Genomic DNA, 21,665 nt, shown 5'->3' on the forward strand with positions numbered 1-21,665 from the left:
ATAAAAAAATATGAGCAACTTTGAGTTTTCGGTTCCTGGACAGCTGCTGTGAGTTGGTTTAATCAACTTGGAGTAGTTGGGAACCACAACAAAAAGCCACCATCAGTAGAGCACCTGGATTCACCATGGCAACCGAGTGAGCGGTTCGTATTGCAGAGAGAAGCTTTGTGGAAGAAAACTGCTGCCTGAGTCAGTGTGGAAGTTGACTGAATATTTAACTTAATTAAAACTGCAGCTTGTTGGTTAAAATGTTGGTGGATGGAACAAAATCTTAGTTTTATGTAACATACTGAGTATTTCATGGCTTTTCCTGATTTGTAGTAAAGTTTTATTCCAGCTCCAAATAAACACTGTGTTCTCCTATGACTGAAATTGAACATGAAGGTCCTGCTAGTTTTCATGGAGATGGAGGTTTATAGTGAAGGATTCACTCTTCCTATCATAGGCCATCTTGGTCTCCACTTCTTTCTGGAGCCTCAAGGTGAATATGGCGGCTATCCCTGGATTCTCTTGACTCTGACCAGTGATAGAGTTGTCTATCATCAACATCTGCCGATGGATTCCTGAGATATTTACCTGCGTAACACGTGGAAAACTGCTCAGGTTCACTTTTTACCTTCTACTATAACAGTTCCTCATCAGACGTCACTTTCCTCATTCCTAGCTGAATTAGGCTATCATCTGGTTCTCACTGAAAGTAATGTGGTTTTCTTTTAGGAGGAGATCTCCATTTACATTTTTTACTGTGTTCCAGGTGAATTTACTCTGACCCAGTAACACATATCTTGATTTTGACACTTCTGTATAAATCTATATTAAACAAATGCCCCAGCTTTCTGAAGTTGTTGTGAAGATATACTTATTTTATTTTGGGTATGTCATTTCAGAAGGCAGAAAAAACAAAAGGGTTAACTTACTCTGATTTAGTTCCAGATATTTTAGAAAAAAATATTTATTATTACAATAGTTTACAGAAAGAAAAGACGTTTCAATACTCTGGAGTTACAGCTGATCTGAAACTGGAGTCGCCTGCTGACATCTCAAGGTGGAGCGGTGGGACTTTGTACTCGGTGAGGCTGCAGTTTCATCAATGACCAGAAGAACTCTGGAGGCTAAATTAAAGCAGGACAGAAGGATGAAAAAAGTTCTTCCATCTTCATCATCTGACAATCTTCTTCAGTTAAATCGTCTTCAAACCACCAGGCAGACGTGGCCTCTCCCGTCCAGCTCCACCAGTCTGAGGTGCTGCAGGACCTTCAACTTGGCATCGCTAACGTTCATCTTCAACTGCTTCATCTTCTGCAGGCTGAGCGACTTGCTGCAGGCGACAGAGAGAAAAACGAGATGAAATCAGCATGAGCAAAATGATGATCCATTAGCTGTCAGAGACTTCGTTTCCAGGTTTATCACAAGACAGATTATTTTCTTTCTCAGTTCATCCTCGTCCGTCTGCTTCACTGCAGCTTTTTTTTTTAACTGTTATTATACTTTAATAATCCCAGATGGGAAATCCCTTCTCTGCATTTAACCCATCCTAGTTACACAAGGAACAGTAAGCTGCCAGGCCAGATTTCGGTTCCCAGGGAGCAGCTGGGGGTTAAGGGCCTTGTTCAGGGGCCCACAGTGGTTCCCCACAGTTGCTAGCCCAGAGACTTTAGGCCAGGTCCTCCAGACCCAAGTCCCACCTCTGTAACCACTTCCCCATGAAGCTTCGCACCAACCTGCTGCTGCTGCTCAGATGCTGCTGCAGCTGCTGGTAGAAGGCTTTCAAGTCAGCCAGTTTCACGTTGGACCGCATGCTGAGAGGAACCGTTTCCAACATGGCAGCACTCAGCTCTTCATCCTCAGCTCTTTCTGTGTGAGGGAAACTCATCAGGCTCAGATTAACTCTGTGACTTAAAGGACAGAAACTGAAGAATCTGATCAGACTTCATATGCTGAAATGTACTGATGGACCAGACACACATTCAAAGGTAAAAACTGGAAGGTGAAAAAACTCACTTTCTGGTTGCTGTTCATCAGGAGCTGCTGTCTCAGGAGACCTCTGAAAGATTAAAAGACCACAGCAGAGATAAGTTGACTGTAAGCAAAGTGTTTTTGCTTTTCCAGGTCGGGGTGTGAGGATGAAGTTAATCTGGGAGCAGGCGATGAAGATGAAGAGGCTCAGAAACTCACCGCTGTGCAGTGATGTGAGACAGACTGAAAGTCTCAAAGATCATCAATGTTTGTTTATGGAGCTTCACCCTGCATGATCCAAGAGGACATGTAGGACCTTCAAACTAAAATCACACAGTATTCTACCATTCAGTTTTTATTAGTACACTAAAAATAAAATGTTTAACCAGTGGCATTATGTCACCAACCTACACAGCTGGTGGGATCCAAGTATCAGCTGTTTTCTGACTGCAGGCTTACCCTCCTTAAGAAAAAAGAAAAAACTTGGCTACGCTTTCTTCTACTCCTGGCACATCCAGACAGTGTCCTTTTATATTATAAATAAAATAAACAGACTGTATTTGATGAGTTTGTGCAGTGTGTGACATGTGGCACCAGAGGAAAAACTTCACCATGTGCATTTAAAGATGAAGCCTGCATACAGAGCGGAGTCTCTTCAATCAGACCACTTTTCACCATTCCTCCCTGGTACACCCTACCAGGAAGTGAAAAAGACTGGACATCAGACCCATTAACACATCTCCGTCAGCTCCAATATGGCTTTTCATGAGATGAGCTGACTTTATTTAAATATCAGGATTTGGAGGAATAAATACAGACTGAACTATTCCACAACACAAGCTACAGAAGAGTGGAGCTGTCACCCAAATAAAAAGAAAATTAGGACCTTATCACGTTAGAAGGCCATAAGTTTATTGTAAGAACATGAATGAAGGTAGCCTGTACTGTATACAGATTTTGTTGCAACCTATATTGGCACCAAATACATTTTTATGTAAAATAATCTCGTCAAGCAGAAACATGAAAACAATTGTTCTGCTCTGGTTTATTGTTGTACACACAGAAATGTGGGACAGTTACGAGCAACACGGTACGTCACCTGCCTTTTTCAAGTTCGGCAGTAGGTGGAGTTACGCTTTAAAAACATGTACCAGAGATTACGCCTATGGCTGTCTTCTGAAAATAAAAATGAAATTATAAAGGCTATATGCACCGCTGGGACTGGGAGAATTAAGTTGATGTGGTCCTGTCTGCTTTAAGGGTGCAACGCCAACAATATCACAGTGTCCTCCAAACTTCACCAAACCTCTCCAATGAAGAAAAACTTAATCTCATTTGGTAAATTGGGCAAATCTCTGGATGTAGCACGCACAGTTTCCCCAAACAACCACAATAAAACTATCACGTAATAACGCGATAAGGTCCCAGATTTTTTATTTGGGTGACAGCTCTACGCTTCCGTAACACGATGTGTTGACAGTTTAATGAAACAAGTTTTTCAGAACCAGAAATACAAGTTTGTCAGCTGCTCCACAAGAGAAAATAAGATGCTGCACTTATTTTATGCACATGTTAAAAATGTATCCAGCTCCTCTGCTCTGCCTCCTGTAGGAAGATTAGACCAAAACCTGCTTCTTCTCATCTTCACCTACAAGCCCATCATTCAGCATCTCCATGTGAAGCACATGGAAAGTGAAATAAATGTCACAACTGAGTGTGTGATCAACTTCAGTGTGAACAGTATCGTCCCAAACTATCGCGAACAGTGAGTCGCTTCCCCATTAACAAACCCCAGATCACCAGAGACCTGAAAAAGCTGCTAAACATCAAAAAGAAAACCTTCAGGGAGGGAGACACGGAGTTATTGAAGACAACACAAAAACTCAAACCAAAGATTAAGAAATGCAAGGAGGACTACAGAAAAAGATCAAAGTTAGACTAACAGAGGTCTGGACTGAGCTAATGAGCTGAACATGTTCTTCAATAGGTTCAGTTCACCCCCCCCCATGAGCCCATGGCTTTCATGTCACACCTCCACTCTGACCCTGCAGCTCAGTCATGGACCTTAACAGCCTCATCTCCCTCCACATCAGAACATACTGAGATGTCCTCTGCCTCCACCTCTAGCCTCTCTGTCTCCTGCAGTCAGGTGAAGAAGCAACTGGAAAAACTGAACTAGAACAAGGCCGCAGGTCCAGATGATGTCAGCTCCAGGGTTCTGAAAACCGACTCAGAACAACCATGTTGGATTCTTCAGCACCTTTTTAATGAGGGATGTAACAATCCCATATTGGTATTGGTACTGTGGAAGAAATTTTACTTATTATGCTCTATATCTAATATTATAGACACAACTATAATTACTTCCTTTGCTATATTCATTTATAAATTGTATTTATACTGATTGTTACTATATTACAATTTTACATTTTTACTTATCATGCTTTAATTCACCTATAAGGTTTATTCTCTTCATGTACACGCTCTATTAAAAGTTCACTAAGAAGGTAAGATGGCCTTTATCTGGTCCTTCCTCAGACCCTTAGTCAGACTGGTTCTGGTGGAGACACAACTACGTGAGGTTGTTTTGACGCCAGCTCTTGGAGTTGTGTGTCCACCCAAGGTCTTCAGGAAGGAGGATTCTTTCTACAGAAATGTAGAACTATTGTTTGTCCTCTTGCCTCCGCAGAGTCTCTCCTGACTTCACGTGAGTCAGGACGACCACTCTCATTACTTGCAAGTAATTCTGTATTTAATACTTTTCCTGTAATAAACTTTTTTATACTATTATTCATTCCAGACTCTTGGTAACTTTCCTACAACAATACCAATACTGAAGAAACTTCTAGATTGGGTATTGGTGACAATTATTGGGCCTGATCCATAGGCACAGATCTATTTATTCTATGCTGTGTGCTTTGCGTGGCGTCATGTGCTAACAACGCGCCACACGAAGGCTCACGTTTGTTTTCAAAGTGGATCGAGCTACAGAATCAGCCATCTGGAACTTTTCCACGCTACCTCAGCCAACACATTCAACGAGCAAAACCTGTGCAGCGAACGTTCTGAGAAGCTGCAGAAATCTGCTTGAGCCGGTCACCGACACTGAGTGGTGTGTGTGTGTGAAAAGCTCGACAAGTTGGGACTATCTGATGTTTTGTTTTTTACCAAGCTAGTAAATTTCTAATTTTAGGGCTTAAAGTATCCGAGCACCATGCCAGATCAAATCAAAATGGTCTGATCAGCCAGTGTATAGCTTCCCTTGTGTGTCGGTTTATCAGGTCAGTTAGTTTTTAGTTCCTTATGTGGAATTTGTATTTTTGTTGTTTTTGGTCAAATTAAATTTCAAAAGAATTTTTCTTTAAAAAAAAAAAACTCCTGTGCTCTCTTCATCCTTGGCCTCAGTCTCTGACAAGGCTGCTAAAGTTTATTTAAGATTGCCGTACTGGTGCACAGTTCTCCAACTCCACTGTATTTATATAGCACTTTCAAAACAACACGGTTGACCAAAGTGCTTCACACCAAATAAAAACAATAAAAACATAAAAAGAGAATATAAAAACAGTAAACGGTGTAAAACAGTAAACAGTAAATATGTATACCCATAAACAGTCAAAATATTTAGTCAAAACCAACATCTCAACCAGTGTTAAAAGCCAAAGAGAAAAAATGAGTTTTAAGCAGTGGTTTAAAAACAGTGAAGAGGCATCTTTAATGTGAGGAGGCAACTGGTTCCACAGCTTCAGCCCAACTACAGAAAAGGCTCGGTCACCCCTAAGTTTCCTCCTGGTTGGGGCGACATTTAAAAGTGACCTGTCTGCCGATCTGAGAGAGCGTGACGGTGTGTAGGGCTGTAAGAGGCCTGACAGATGTTGTGGGGCAAGACTGTGAAGGCACTTAAAAACAAATAAAAGAATTTTAAAATGAACTCTAAAACGAACGGGCAGCCAATGCAGGGAGGGCAAGACCGGAGAAATATGCTCTCGTTTTTAGTACCAGTTAAAAATCGAGCCGCTGCATTCTGGACCAGCTGCAGCCGATCAAGGGAGGTCTGCCTGAGCCCAGCATAGAGTGTTACAGCAGTCCAAGCGATTAGAAATAAAAGCATGGATTAAAATCTGAAGATGATACTGAGAAAGAAATCGTTTCACCTTTGACAGTTGTCTTAGCTAAAAGAAACTAGACTTGACCATCGAGCTTACTTGTGACTCAAGTCTAAGATTACCAGCCAAGCGCACCCCGAGGAAGGCTGTCGGCTTCAAATAATCTGTCAACAACCCCAGGTCAGCTGGTCCCTTATATGCATCACTGGGCCCAAACAGCAACACCTCAGTCTTTCTGTCATTAAAATGAAGAAAATTAAAAGACATCCAAGCCTTAACTTCCTCTATACAACCAAGTATAGTTGTTAGATAAATAAGTAATTCAGTACATTTATATTTGTTTTTAAAAACTAGAAGGAAATTTTAAAGTCAAGTCTGATGTTGCCATGCACAAAAGAAAGATCTCCGTCCTTTCCACACAACGAGACACCATTTGTTTGGTAATTCAGCTGTTTTTCTGTATTGGAATCAGCTGATACTAAATCTCAGATATCTGTATCAGCAGTGAAAAAAGTGGATCGGTGAATACCAATTTTAACCCCAGTCCAAGTCATAAGAGTTCCTGTGCTGTAGAAAACATCCAGTCTTGTTCCACTACCTAAAAAAATGCCAACCAAATGACTACAGACCAGCCGCCCTAACACCTCACATCAAAGTCCTGCAGAGACTCTAAATAAACAAGAGTACAACTTCCAGCATGCATTACAGTTTAGTTCTCATCATGTTCTTAGGGTTGAAGACGCCATCATCTACCTGCCGCTGGCTTCAGGAGGAACAGAAGTAAACAAAGCACTGCTTACATCCTGAGAGAAGTACTTTGGAATCCAGCGGGATAACAGACTGGACTGGAAATGCAACACATAAGCGTTTAGATAGAAGGAAGCACAGAGCAGACTCTACTTGTGGGGGAAGCTGAGATCTTTCATTGTCTGTTTCATATCAGTTTGTTGTGAAGGGTTCAATCTGCTTTGCAGCATCTGTCTGAACCAGACACTAAAAGAGACTGAATAAACTGATCCAGCAGTTCTGGTTCTGTTCTGGGGGACTGATCTGGATCTGATTGTTCGTAGAAGAACGCTGCATAAGCTGGACATGGTGGGCAATTCTTCACATCCTCTATGCAACACAGTGAGGAAACAACAGACTTCAATCTTCACTCTGTCTGGGTGAATTTGAAAACTTCAACATCTGCAGCACCAACATTTTAGGTTTCATCACAGTCACCGAATTAAATTCAGGAATAAAAAAATAAAGGATCAGTAGATCAGCATTCATCTGAAGGAAGGTGGTTAGACATTTTATTCTAAAGTAAACAAAAACCCCAAAGCCCTGATAATAATGTGATCTTTTAAATCAAGTATAAAACAATCTAGTGTGTGTTTCACTGTAAAATCAACATGTCTGACCTTTTTTGTCCCTAAAATCCCTAAATCCAGCTTTAGACTAAATGTCCTGACTTTCAGTTGAATAAAAATGTTGAAGAAACTGGTCAGGTCTAAGATACTGAGGCTGGATAAATACATTAGATGTCCTACAGTCTGCATACAGGCCTCACACAGGAATAGAGGACGCTACCATCAACAGGTTTGTGTCTAACAGTATCCAAGTGAGGCTGAACATATCCTGACATAAGATGCACTACCACAAGTTCACCACCAGGGTGCATCATCTCACCTTCGTTCTTTATCCTGAACTGAAAATGAGAACAGACGTGGCCCTCAGGAGTCTCACGTCCAGCTAAGTAGATGTGTTTTTAGTTTGTTTTATTTTACTGCTGCTATCACTGAACTCAACACGTGGCTACATTCTGCTCACTGAGATTCATTTATTAATTACAGTCCTCCTGAATATGCTCTCATTTTGGTTTAATTCAAGAGGTTATTCATTTTAAATGTGCACTGGTTGATCTTTTCTCTCCTACATGTCCTGATTTGAGTATCTGGAGCACATGAATAAAAATTTTAACATGTTTTAGTAGATTGCTGTTTTAGGTTTTATCTGTGTTGTGTGTCCTAATGTTAATCACCTGTCTGGCTGTATGTTAAATCTACCTCCAGTAACCTGAAGCTGAACTGGTTATAGCTGGAAAAAAGCTGACAGATGCTCTGGAGGAATGACAGCGTTTTACCTCTGAACCCAGCAGCGCTGCAGACTCCTGCTCCAACTCCGTCAGGGAAACAACCTGGAAAAGATCAGGACAAAGCCGACAGTTTACAGAGCTGGAAAACAGAGATTGGGGCTTTTTATTTATTTATTTATTTTAAATGAGCTAAATTTTTTCTGCCTGGATAGCTCAGTGGGCTGGGTATCCGCTCCCATGCGGGGAAAAATATTAACACCTTCCAGTTGGGTCCTTAGGCAAGACCCTCAACGCTACAGCCTAACCACCTTTAAGTCGCTTTGGAGAAAAGGTTCTGCTAAAAGTTTACTAAATGACCGTAGAATAGAACTGATTTCATCTCAGGACCCTTTACAGACAAATCAATCCATTTTTTTCCTGAGCTGCTATGTTTTTTCTATGAGTGACTTTCACCACGGTCGCAAACAAACGCATTTCAGTTTTGAATAGAAGAACTGGGATCAGACCTTCCTGCTCATCCCATCATCAATATTATAACAGTAAAAATGTGAAAATTTTATATATCCTGCAGGAAAAAAACAAACATCATTTTTGATTGTCACTCAGCTGAGTGTGTTCATGAGGTGGGAAATAAAAAAAATTGCTACCTCTATATCAGAAGTCTGATGGCAGACTCTGATCAGCTCCATGACGCTCCTGACGTTGTGCCTGATGGACTCCATGGACTCCTTCTGTGCAGCTTGAATCGCCCTCGCCTCAGAACACAGCATCGAGTGTTTGGACTTGATTGCCTTCAGGTTTTCCAGCATCACTGCCACGTTCTCCTGCAGGGAAACATCCATGATCAGCCTGTTGTACGTTCCCATGTCCAGCTTCAGGAGTTGGGTGCTCTGTAACACTACATGCGATTGTATATGGGAAGTGTGTGTGATTCCAATAAGACACACAGAACTGAGTCTGATTGTTAATGTTGCTATGATGATGGAGTCTTCTGAGCATGATTTTTAACGTTGCATTGATGACGATGTCTTCTCTCTCCCCTCAGAGACGCTCAGAAGGTGACAAAGGCTCGGATTTCAGTTGATTTGAGACTCGTGGACCCCTCAAACAGAGAGTCACTGTTTCACAACAAGAAGTTATTTTGTACGAATTCCTGAATTATGAGTGACAGGAGGGTCTGTTAAACACAGATGTACTCTTTATGATTTTACTGTAATCTGTGTAGTTTTTATGGCAGGTCTAAAACCCTTCTATTCCTGACTTGAGGAGGAAAAACCCAAAACTGAATGGAAGTTCATGGAGCCAGATGTGGATGTTCTCTGCAGGTGATCTGTAAGACCTATAGCACCGATGGGTCCAAATAGGAGAAAAATGTCTACATTTTATGTATAATTCATGTACGTAGAGGAGAAAATGTGGGTAATAAGTTTGTCTAAGAAATTTTCTGAATAACTTTGATGAGCAAATTTGATATCATCCAGAAGGGGAACTCCTGAAATTACATAAATCGTGATTGTGTCAAAACACTAAAAGATACCCAAATAGTCTGGGATCCAGTCAGTCAGGGGTCCAGTCCATCTTTGACAGAAGTACATTATGGGCGAGTATTTTGGCAGCATGAGCAGTCTGAAGGAAAGCTGCAGCCCACAGTCCAGGAAGCAGAAATCGAAAGTTATAATCTGAGCCGTGGTGTCAGATAACTGATCACCTCAGAAGAAGATCCGTTCTCTGCAGCGCTGTTGATGAATTCCAGCTTCAGCCTCCTCTCGATGTAGTCCAGGTCAGCCTCGGACTTCAGGAACTGTTAAGACAGGTAAAACCAGTAAAAAACAACACACTTCCTTCTGCCAACAAGTGAAACTACTGCTTCTGAAGCGAGGACTTTATACATTACCTGAGCTACAGCACTAAAATATGACACTTCTTTTTTAAGTTAAGCAGTCGGACAAAATTGGTCAAATCAATGTCAGAGCCTTAAAAATGCAGAAGACAGTTAAAAACCCACAGCTGAGAACCAGCTAAGGGTTGATCATGCTGTCTGGAGATCTGACAGCACACTGGATGATGATTACAAACAGCAAGAACCAAGAGGGCCAATGAAAACAGCCTCCTCACACCCCCATCTATAAAATTCTAGCTCAGCCTTTGGTGTGATGGGCGGTATGAAGTAAATGTGTGGAGCAGCCTCTGTGGATCAATGGCTCTGCTTCTGACCTGCTTCTTCTTCCTCCACGTTTTATCTCCATCTCCAGAGGAGAGAGCAGACAGGTAAACAGGTTCACCTGTTAACACAGAGCAGGTGTTCAGATCCTCGGCCCAACCCTCTGATGAGTTTGACATTCAGGACGTGTTCAGACCACAAAGTTCTGAACGGCATCTTGTTCCCCTGCCTGAATCTACTTCCCACACAGAGACAGTAAACATGCCTTTACAGCCAGTTGGAGCCGCAGCAGCACCTAGTCCAATGGCTCATAGACCTCCAGAGGGAGATGTGGTGTTAATCTGTTTAGTTCAACCTGCTTTTAAGGTGAAAGGGGTTGGAGAGGAAATGAATGGGGTTGGAACGACGTGTGTTCCTTTCATTTTGTTAAGCTGAATAAAGTGCGAAATGTTTTCCTCGTTAACTGCTGCAATGAATCCTTAAAACACAACACGACAAAACCACATCGTGACCCTTAACTGTCTATGCTCATTGATCAGGAAACACACACCAAGTTTCCGCTCCTTATAAGCACAACTGAAACCCCCGAGAGTAGAAGCAGTGATAATTAATAAGCTCCTGAGTCTCTCTGTGATGTTTTAAGTCCGAAATTAGTAAAAATCCATTAGATAGAAAACAACCCGCTCTTCTTACCATCGCTTCCAGCTTTTCAACTGTTATCTCCATGTTGAATAATCCTGCTCAGTTTGACACGAGGCCTCTGATTGGTCAGGTTTCTTAAACAGAGAAAGCTGATTGGCCATCGTGCTGCTGCGTTCAATGACAAAAAGAAGATTCGAAATCCCATGTCCCATTTTCATCGAAGTTCCAAATTAAGTTCAGTTTAATGAAAAATTAAGGCTACTACTGAAAGAAATCATGTTCAACAAAGATCCTGATGTGATTGAATGAAAAACTATTAAAAATACATTATATTATATTGTATTGTATTGTATTGTATTATATTATAATAGTGTAAGATGGGCAAGATTAACATGTTTTAAATTAGTTTTATAGAATCTCTTCATCTACACGGGAAAATCACATGATTGTACAGTAGCCTAGGTATTAAATTCTTTATTGCAAGGTGAACATGAACTATGAATAAAACTAATGCACATTAATACACAAAAGTGCTACAAATATAATAAAATATATCAGAGTGAATAAGATAAAAATACATTTTTAAATACTAATAAAAAAATAATTAGACTTCAGATTTATATAAATTTAATAAAAATTTCTTTCACAGAAAGAACATAATGCTATCCAGTTCCAGCTATCATTTTCACTAACAATATCATAATTTGGTATTTGATAGGCTACAATATTCATGTGACATAGAAGAAAGGAATACACTATGGCTGGTTTTTTATATGTAACATCTAAAACTCAAAACAAATTTTGCATCAGTATCAAGTATTTAATCTCATATTTTAACTGACAGAAAGTGTCGTACTGACATACCCATCTCTATAACAGCTAATTTTGGTCGGACACAAGAAAAAATCTGTTATTATTAATAACTTTACTGATCAGGTCAGATTCAATTCAGCTTCATTTATACAACATTAATTCACAACAAAGTCATCTCAACACATGGACACAGTTCAATTAAATCTAATTCTAATGCCCTGGATTTTATTTGTCATGGGTATGAGTGTGATCATACATTTTTTTGTCAAGGTGCTCTGAGATACAACAGCTATCCAGCAGAAAATGGCAGTTTTCTGTTGGTGGTCTTAATGTTTTGGATGATCTGCCTGTTTCAGATATGTTTGTTAAAAATATGAATGTCCATTTACAAAAGGTACAGGATGCTTTATAAATATCTATCAAGATAAATGAGACTGTAAAGAAAATGAATCCCGGGATGATATACAAACTGAAGAAAGGAATAATTTAGCTCACGCATCTTTACACAAACACATTTTATTTAGCAACATGGTTGATGTTCACACACGTTTCACCGAGTGTCACATTTACAACTTGTTTTAGACGAGGTGGACTTCATAAAAAGGTAATGTGTGTACCTTATAAGAGACTCATTCAACATACAACAGAAACATGGGGGAGGACGGGTGGGTGTCCTGTCGCTGAAGTCATGCTGCCGCCCTCAAACAGAAACATGGAAAACTGTTTGGTAGAAATTTCTTTGAAAAGATGTATGAATTACTGGTTAGTGATGTAAGACTACTTCTCCTGATGTCACCGTGTAGCGTGATGGTGGAGCTGATGGTGTTGTGGTCATTGAATGACTTCACCAGGAACTGTCTGAGGCGGCATCGCAGGAAGTTCCAGCTTCTCACACTGTGTCAGCTTCAGGGTTAGATGCTGTGCGATCTCATTGGGATCAGTGTACACGGCTGCAGGAACGCTCTGGACGGGAGAACCACATGGAACCTTCAATCATTCACCAGCACCACTCACATCATCTCTCGTCATTTACTCTTAACTCTGCAAGATTTCCATGATAATGTTCAATTTCAGGAGGAAAAATTATTGCCAATGAAACAAACACACAACAGAAATTATTTACATATTTACACTTTTTCCTCATTTACAATTATTTATGCTACTATTTACCTGCTATCCTCACAAAACCAACTTCAACTGAGCTGCTTTTCAGGGCCATTGTGCATCAAAAACATCATCTTGGCTTGATTCCAGCCATAGAGTATCATCATTTTTCTTCTTTCTAACAAACAACTTTCTGCTCGCTTGTTGATCTTTGGCTGCTCCTGATTGGACATTACTGTCAATATAAGCTCTCTGATTGGTGGAAAGTTTGACAGGAAGTGGTTTATCATAATTTCCAATCAAATTAGAGGTCTCCTAGCAACAACACTTTTTTAAGATGAATTATGTATTTTACCATAGAGCCTATGAATAAACACAATTTTTTGCAGTTGGATCGTAAACCTCCTGGACAAGATATAAAAGCCTGGAAAACTTCCGTCTATCACCTACAGAGTCCATCACAATTTACCCCACAGTGTTACACATTACCGGAAACTGCTGACAATATAAACAATGGCGCTCAGGGGCGCCAGAGATCTAGAAGAGTTTTAAGGGTTAAATGTTTGTTTTTAATTTAAATCATGTTTTCTAGTCAAGAGACTGTTGGATGTTCTTCAGACTGCTCTGTTCCACTACATGTTTTCCAGCTCACCTTCAGTTCTGTTATTTTGCTTTCCCTTGTGCTGAACTCTCGGAGCAAGTAATCCTTTCCAGCCTGGAAACAAAAGCAGAGTTATTATTATCACTGCCATCAGGGAGGATGTTCTTCTTCTGCAAAAAGTCCACTTGCCTCGTGATACAGTCGAGTGTCGTTTATTCTTATCAACACTCCATCCACACGTAAGAAGAAGCGCATCAACAAGAAGAAGCTGGTAGGCATCACCCTCTATGAACAGAGAACAGATGTTATTAACGTGGTGTTGTCATACAGAGTGATACAATTTTAAATCTGATAGCAGCAACATGTCTGTAAAAATTTGGAATAGAGGCATGAAAAGATTGGAAAAGTAATTGGTACAAATCAAAAACGACTGGAAGAAAATTTGACAACTAATTAGGTTAACTAGCAACAAGTCAGTAATATGACTATATGGTATAAAAGGAGCATTTAAGAGAGCCAGAATCAAGATGGACAGAGGCTCACTAATCTGAGTAAAACTTGTACTAAAAAGGTAGAAAATTTTCCTCTACATAAAATTGTGAAGATTTTCAAAACCCCACCATCTACAGCAGCGATATTGATTCAACTAAAATTTAAAGAGGTCCAGTTAAGAGAAAAACTTCTTGGGCCAAGGTTCGGGAAATCATAATGACTATATATATATATATATATATATATATATATATTTGTTATATGTATAACTAACAGTCTGTATGTACAATGAAAACATTGAATAAATTGAACTATAAAACTTTATTCAAAATATCACTTGCCTTTAAAAGACCTGGGATAAGACCTACAACAAATAAAAACTTTTCCCTCCTCATGTTGTTATGACAGAGAAAGAGATTTGTGCCTCACGGATAAGAAGATTTTTTGAGGGGTTGTATGAAGCGCCTTCCAAAACACTCTCTTTTCTAGTCTTTGTTATCTATATTTTATTCATCTCCTATTTATTCACGGTCATTGTCACTGTTGCTCTGTGAAGTGAAGTTGAACGTGCATGTGGGTAGGGGCATGGTGGTGTTACACCAAGATCTGTGACCCATCAGAATCTGTGACCACGGGGGGCGATAGCATACATTTCTCCGCGTGTACGTCTAAGAAGACGAGTTAAGGATTGAAAACTTGTATTTAAGTCTGAATTCATTATAATGCAGGCAGACATTCTGATGGTGATTAGAAATTGTGACCTAGATCCTCCCTCTTATAGTGTGGACTCTTCTAACATAGTATATTGTGGATATTGTGGACAGCTGTGAGAGAATCATGGGGCTTCATAACAGGAGCAGGACAAGCCCAAATAAGCAACTACACTCAGAAAAAACAAATACGCCCAAATACCCGCAACTGCCGATATTTGCAAGAGACTTAACAGAAAAACCCAAAGTCGCTGATAAAAGGCAGATTTAGCAACTCTGCTGCCTTTCTCCAGCGCAGTCGTCTGTATCCCTGCTTTGTTTGATCTAGCTACAGTTTACCGCCGCGCCGGGAGCCTCACACACTGATTGGCTCAGTGCATCACGTGGGATGGCTTACCTCGTGTGTAATTGGTCCGCGTGTTTCCTGACCACTACTGTGAAGACTGCAAAAGTTGTACCAGGTAAAATAAAAGCACCCGGTCAGACGGGTTCTAGGTCCAGATTCAGAACGTGGTCCGCTTGTTAGTGACCTCTGATCTACAGCGTATAATATCATCAGATTCAGAGAATCAGGAGGAGCCTCTGCTCTGTGTGTGTGGGACAAGGCTGAAGGTCAAACTGGATGCTAGTGATCTTGGGGTCCTCAGATGTGAAATAATAGATTTTTTCATCAGACATCTGTCATTTACGTTTTCTTCCAAGAAACTCTTCTGTAAATCTTTGTAAGGATTCCTGATATGGATGTGAGAGGTTGCAGAATGAAACTTGTGTAAAACTAAATGTTCTTTTTGTGCTGAAATGTTCATATAAAGCATCGTCTGAGGGATCAGAAATCACAGGGTCTAGATTACACCTCACATGGAAACAGTTTTTGTACCAATTCATGATTAAAATCCCCTGCATATTAAAAATGAGTATTTCCTCTACCTCATATTTTACCTTAAACTGAACCCATATGCCCAACATTTTTAGTGTGACAGCCTGAAATGTAAAAACAGATGAATGTAAGGCTGATGTCTTACACATGAAACAAGACATAAAATATCTTGAGCTCATTCTGTTGACATTGACATCCCAATGTTTCCTCGCTGGAGGTGGTCGCCTTCATTATAGAAAGATAACACTCACAATTTTGACGCTTATCTGGGAGACGCCGTGGTCATGTAGCTCATCTTCAAACAGCAGCACCTCATCAAAAAACATGATGTGTTCACGAGCTTTCAGCTTCTCTATGTCAATACGCTCCGCCGTCTCTGTCACCTTCACACCAGGTAAAAACATGGAGGTCAAATAGAGTCAGATCACATGCTGATGATGATGATGATGATGATGGTGGTGCGCCATCACCTCAGCAACAGGACCCACCTTTATCTGCAGACCTTCTCCTATCAGAGTCCCTCTGTAGTCAGTGGTGTATGTCCAGTCAAAAGGTCTCACCACTTCTTTGGAGTGTTCTGAATCAGCTCTATAATAAGAAATTGAGACCAAACACTGTAGTAACAAACAAAACATAACATTACCTTAACATATGTGGTTAGGTTTTGTTTTAGTTCCAAAAATAGTTCTTTAAAGTCTTGAAAAGATTAGTTTAACTTCTTCTTGACGAGGCCTATTTTTTCTGCCTCCTGTCTAAAATGACACCCAAAATAAATTAAGTATATCTTCACAAATACAAGGGTTGTATGTATAATCATTGTCTCTACAGAAAGAACCAAGATTCGTGTTACTGTCAGAGTAAATTCACCTAGAACGCAGTAAATGGTTCTCCTAAAAGAAAACCACATTACTTTCAGTGAAAACCAGAGGATAGCAGCCCAGTTTATCTAGGAATAAGTAAAGCAGTCCTAAGAATGCGTAAAAGTAGTCCTAGGAATGAGTAAATAGTCCTTGGAATTAGTTTGGTACTCCTAGGAATAAGTAAAGTCCATACATCCATCATTTGGGGTAGGGTCACAGGGGCAGCTGCCTCAGCAGGGAAGCCCAGACTTCCCTCTCCTCGGCCACATTTTCCAGCTCATGCAGGGGATCCTGACCCGTTCCCAGACCAGCCAAGAACACCTGAATGAGGGAAGAATCTCAGAGTACATCCAGCCCCTATGGCCCCTCCCACAGGTGGTGAGTCCACATGAAGGAATAAATAAAGTACTCCCAGGAATTAAAAAAAAGTGTCTTAGGAATTAGTAAAGATGTCCTACAAATGAGTAAATTAGTCCTAGGAATGAGTAAAGTAAAGTCTGATGAGGAATTGTGCTACAGGAGAAGATAAAAAGTAAATTTGGAACAGGAAGCCACTGGCTGATGTTGATGATGGACACCTCTATCACTGGTCAGAGTCAGGAGAATCCAGGGATAGCCCCCACATTCACCTTAGAAATACCACAAGGAGCGAAATAGAAATGAATCTGAAAATAGCAGCTGATAGGAAGAGTGAATACTTCACTAATAAACCTCCTTCATCTCCATGGACACTACCAGGACCTTCATGCTTAATTTCAAACAAAGGCAGAGTCACAGGAGAACACATTGGCAGTATTTTAGAGCTGGAATAAAGCATTTGACCACAAAACAGTAAAAGTAAGACATGAGTTCTGATTCTGGCTGCTAGCTCCCTGAGTTTTTGTCCCACACTGATGAGACAGACATCTTCGTAATCAGCAGAGTCTCTGCTTTCATATGACACCTCTGTGTGGTGTGCTTGAAGTGGAGAAATTACCAGAAGTTCTCAAGTGGCCAGCACTCTACTTACATTCCCATGTAGCTGCTTGGGGTTTCAACTGTGTTTGGTCTTTTTGCTGAGTTTCTTCCCATCATTTTGGCATACTGCATGTTAGGATTGTTGCTTCTTAGTGTGTGCAAACATCTTGTACTGTAGTATCTCATACTGCCCCATGTACAGGGGGTCTAGTCAAGACCAGGTTAAAGAAACTGAACAAACTGATCCAGAAGTTATGGTTCTGTTCGGTGGACTGATCCTGGAGCTGATTGTCCAGAGAAGCTGCTGAACATGATGGACAACTCTTCTCACCCTCTACACCAGTGTTTCTCAATCCTACTTCTCAGGACCGATGCCCTGCATGCTTAGATGCCTCAAACTCCAGCACACCTGATTCAGATTAATATTTCTGCCCACCAAGTTCTTAACAGGCCTGTTAATGATCAGTTCTAAAACATGCAGAGTGGGGGTCCCCAAGAACCAGGATTAAGAAACCCTGCTCTACACAACATAATGAGGAAACAACAGCGCGTTCAGTCAGAGGCTTCTTCAGCAGGTCACTCCTGTTTCTAATAACAAATTACTGTATTTTTTATTTTATTTTATACAGACAGTTACAATAAAATACCTCTTTAAGGATTAATACAGCATAACTAAAATAAACACACATAGCCATTGTTTGCTAGTCTTACCTGCTCTCCTGCCATTCCTGAGCACAGGCCACCTTGACAGTGTCCTCCATGTTGTTGACTCTCTTCAGAGCATCGATGGCGTTGAATTCGATGCCGTAACCATCTGTGTGTTGGATGCGCAGGATGTTGTCTCCAAACAACATCTCTGGGAGAGAAGGCATGTTCATCTCCTCCCCTAACCTGGAGAGGCAAACATGAAACAGTTGGTTTCCATCTGGTGTTATCCTATCTGCAGTGATCTGAACTGTCTCACAGACAAGAGACGTACAGACTCCAACAGACCTCACCACATAGAACCAAACTTCCTTATGGCTGGTTTTAATCTATGTAATTTGATTTAGTAACTACATAACCTACAAACATCTCACCTTTCGATGTCTTTAGATTTCATGATGTGGTTTTTGGCAGCAGTCACTTTCCATGGACCAAAAGTGAAATCTTGCTTACTGCTCTTGAAGCCATGCGACATCATCGTGGACAGGAGAGTCGTCATCTATGACAAGATAGATCACAATTCAGTTATTCACACAGACTTGAACTCAGCTGTCTGAGACAACAGCATCTACTGCACATAATGAAATCAAGTTCACCAGCTGACTCCTCTGGGTGAACGGGCTGGGGTTGAGATCAGGACTCAGATCCCTGTCACCACAATGGCTGGTCTGAGGGACTTAAGAACTAGATTCTGTGGGGTATCTCAAACAGGTTTTAGGTCTCTTAGCCTGGGACTCTTAAAATGACCAATTTAGACCAAAGGCCTCATTTTAAAGAACTTTTTAAAGGGTAGTTTTCTGTTTAAACAAGAATCTGCTTATTTTACAGATCTAAAGAAATTAAACATAAAACTATTTCAAAAGTTCAATTATCTTTTTCGCTATTCTTTTTTTAACCTCTAAATAATTTCTTTGCCTCTAAACCTTCACTGATCTTAAATTAAATTAATATAAATTAACTGGAATAAACAATATTCACCCCAGAGTACAAATATATAGAGTATCTTTAAACAGATTAAACTGGTATATTTTCCACATAAGGCACAGTCTCATGTAACGTGATGCCAAAATAAATGAAACATGGCTGACTTATTGATCTGTAATGACTAATTTTCTTGTGTTTTCCTCAGGATAGTTCAGGTAAAAGTCATCTGCAGATTAACTTCCTGAGCAGTTAACTTCCAAAGTGTGATCATATCAGGAATAGATTTAAACAGGAGCCCATCAGCCTCTAAAACTACTTTGTTTAACATACGTTACCATGGTGACCCAGTCGATTTAAAACCATATTCGGAACAAGAAAACCGACTTCAGTATAATCAGACCTCATTGAAATGTTATTCTGGTTCTGTAGTAGTTCACTCCGATGTGGGGCTTGTTTCTATCGGCTGAACTGTAAACAAACATCCTAAATGCACCATAAAAACAGAACACCGGGTCGTTTCTGACCAGAATCCAGAAGATTTCTGATAGTTTCTGTGCTACAAATTAAAACTGACACCGACATAAGAAATTTGAGTCCACACTGTTGTTATATAAGTAATTTATATTAAAACCAGAACAAAATCACCTCAGTTTTGTTGCTCCCTGCTGTCCGTGAAAGAGGCTTCCTGAGTCCGTCTATAAAATCCGTCCGGTTTGATTACAAGCTCTCATTCCATAGTTCCTCATTCTGCGGACCTATTTCCAATTTTCAACAACTTTTTGTCGTCTTCCTCTTCTTCTTCTGTTCCGGCTTTATCGACAGCTGTCTATGATCCTATGTTTCCCTCTTGTGGAACCAGTTCTTCATAACTTAATTCATATACATTTTCAGAAGTTCAGTATTTTTCATAAAGACCGAGTTCTCCCAGCTCTCCTGATCCCAGCAGAAATAATTGTCTATTTTAGAATAGAAGAATAGAATAGAAAATACTTTATTAATCCCTTTGGAGAGTCCTCAGGGAAATTTGGGTACCAGCAGCAATACAACACCAACAGTAAAGCAGGATAAGCACTAAGATATAATATATACAGGTATAAAGTAAAATAGAGGCAAAAAGGTGCAAGTAAAGTATAAAATAGAATGCAATAAAAAAAGATAAGTTAAATAAAATAATATAAACAAGCACTGCACACAGTAGAGGTGGTACAGATTCCCAGTTCACTTATTGCATGTATAAGTTATTGCAATTGTTTGTATTCATATTTCCCCATAAATAACATAGTATACTGCTTATTATATACCATAGCACACTTCATGAAAATATTATATTATATTATATTATATTATATTATATTATATTTTTGTACTATCATTAGCCAACTGTTTATTTTAATATATATCACACAGTAATATATGGTCCTACTGTATCTTATAATAGTGTTTTACAAATTGAAGTAGTACATATTGTAGTAGTATATACCACTACTACACTTTGTTTTCTGCTTTTTGTACTTTATAATATTACACCACAGTGTACTGTATTTGAATATGATATGCTATAAAAATATATTACTCTATTGCCATACCATATACATTACATATTATATTATACTCCTACACTATACTATATTGTATACTAAGTACTAAATTGTGACTTTTTCACATTTATTGTTTGTATCTGCACTTTAAAAAATCCATTCATATACTTTGTATTATTTAACTATGTCCTCTAGTCAGCGCTGTTATTTCATCTTCTTCTTTTCTGCATCTTGACCCTTTAACAGCAGGAAACTTCACATAAACTTGATATGTTTTCACTGTTTATTTTATCTTGTATTTAATACTAAAATTTCAATACATAGTTTGTATGGCTGTTTCCAACTGATTCTTCACTGCAGTCATACTTGGAATGTTCAGTGTCAGAGTTTGCTCTGCAAAGGGAAAAGATAAGGGGAGTCTGGGGTTCTCTTAGGCTGCTGGCTGGCTGGCTGGCTGGCTGGCTGACTGGCTGGCTGACTGGCTGGATGGATGGATGGATGGATGGAATGATGGATGAGCTTCTGAAGGTAATTCTTTAGTATAAATACCATCTAAATACAGTAGAATACAGACAAATACAACCACAGTAAAACAGTAAACATTAAAACAATAACATTTAATTAAATTAAATTTAAAAAATGCTTTATTTATCTCCTGAGAGAAGTTCTAATATTATTTTGGTTCAGCTGCCCCAACAGATGTTGCAAAGCCGATTAAATTCTCCACCACAGACTGAAAGAAGATATTAGACATCTCGAAGGATCCCAGCTCTGTCTGTCTGCTCTGTCCTTGATTGAGTATCTTCAGTCTTGGTCTTTGAGACCTGCAAGTTTCCCTGTGCAACTCACCTGATTCAGTCTTGTGCAGAAGTTGATGTCAAGCTCAAGGGAAAGTTCTAAAACCTGTAGGACAATGGACCTCGAGGTACAGGATTGACTGCTCTAGTGTTGCATTTTCAGTTCAATCCGTTCAACTGAACTCAAAAGTACTTGCATTCCTCCACAACCACCACCTCTTCTCCGTTGTTTTGTTTACTCCTGTTCATCCTGAAGTAAGCAATCATCTCTTTTGCTTTGTGTTTAAGATGAGGTGATTGTTTCTGCACCATCTGGACCTGCAGCCTTGTTCTAGTTCAGTTTCT

At 39.8% G+C, this 21,665-nt stretch overlaps 1 protein-coding gene across 3 annotated transcripts; it reads right to left on the minus strand.

Annotated features, from left to right (window-relative positions):
- Positions 1-835: 835 nt before the first annotated feature.
- On the minus strand, positions 836-21,418 carry tiprl (TIP41, TOR signaling pathway regulator-like (S. cerevisiae)). 3 transcript variants are annotated; one of them, XM_042009406.1, is made up of 11 exons: positions 21,373-21,418; positions 18,436-18,560; positions 18,068-18,247; positions 16,028-16,127; positions 15,791-15,922; positions 9,848-9,940; positions 8,787-8,963; positions 8,188-8,241; positions 2,002-2,044; positions 1,722-1,854; positions 836-1,318 (listed from the first exon to the last, which is right to left on the minus strand). In XM_042009406.1, the coding sequence occupies exons 2-11, from the start codon at positions 18,558-18,560 to the stop codon at positions 1,192-1,194; spliced, it is 1,164 nt and encodes a 387-aa protein (XP_041865340.1). In that variant the 5' UTR covers positions 21,373-21,418; the 3' UTR covers positions 836-1,191. The 3 variants fall into 3 exon arrangements, with proteins under 3 accessions (XP_041865340.1, XP_041865342.1, XP_041865341.1); XM_042009408.1 differs by lacking the exon at positions 21,373-21,418 and adding an exon at positions 19,631-19,652; XM_042009407.1 differs by lacking the exons at positions 836-1,318; positions 1,722-1,854; positions 2,002-2,044; ... (1 more) ...; positions 8,787-8,963; positions 9,848-9,940 and adding exons at positions 12,256-12,718; positions 13,512-13,574; positions 13,650-13,745 and having other exon boundaries at positions 21,373-21,393.
- Positions 21,419-21,665: the final 247 nt, after the last annotated feature.

Source organism: Melanotaenia boesemani, chromosome 15 (assembly GCF_017639745.1).
Source record: "Melanotaenia boesemani isolate fMelBoe1 chromosome 15, fMelBoe1.pri, whole genome shotgun sequence".
NCBI classification, from domain to species: Eukaryota; Metazoa; Chordata; class Actinopteri; order Atheriniformes; family Melanotaeniidae; genus Melanotaenia; species Melanotaenia boesemani.

Bases quoted from the DNA above. Each gene is read 5' to 3' on its own strand.
- tiprl (XM_042009406.1), bottom strand. From the start codon at position 18,560: ATGACGACTCTCCTGTCCACGATGATGTCGCATGGCTTCAAGAGCAGT. The intron at 8,964-9,847 runs GTGATCAGTTAT...GTTTCCCTGCAG, and splicing joins AGAACGGATCTTCTTCTGAG to GAGAACGTGGCAGTGATGCT. The intron at 1,855-2,001 runs GTGAGTTTTTTC...TCCCTCACACAG, and splicing joins TGATGAACAGCAACCAGAAA to AAAGAGCTGAGGATGAAGAG.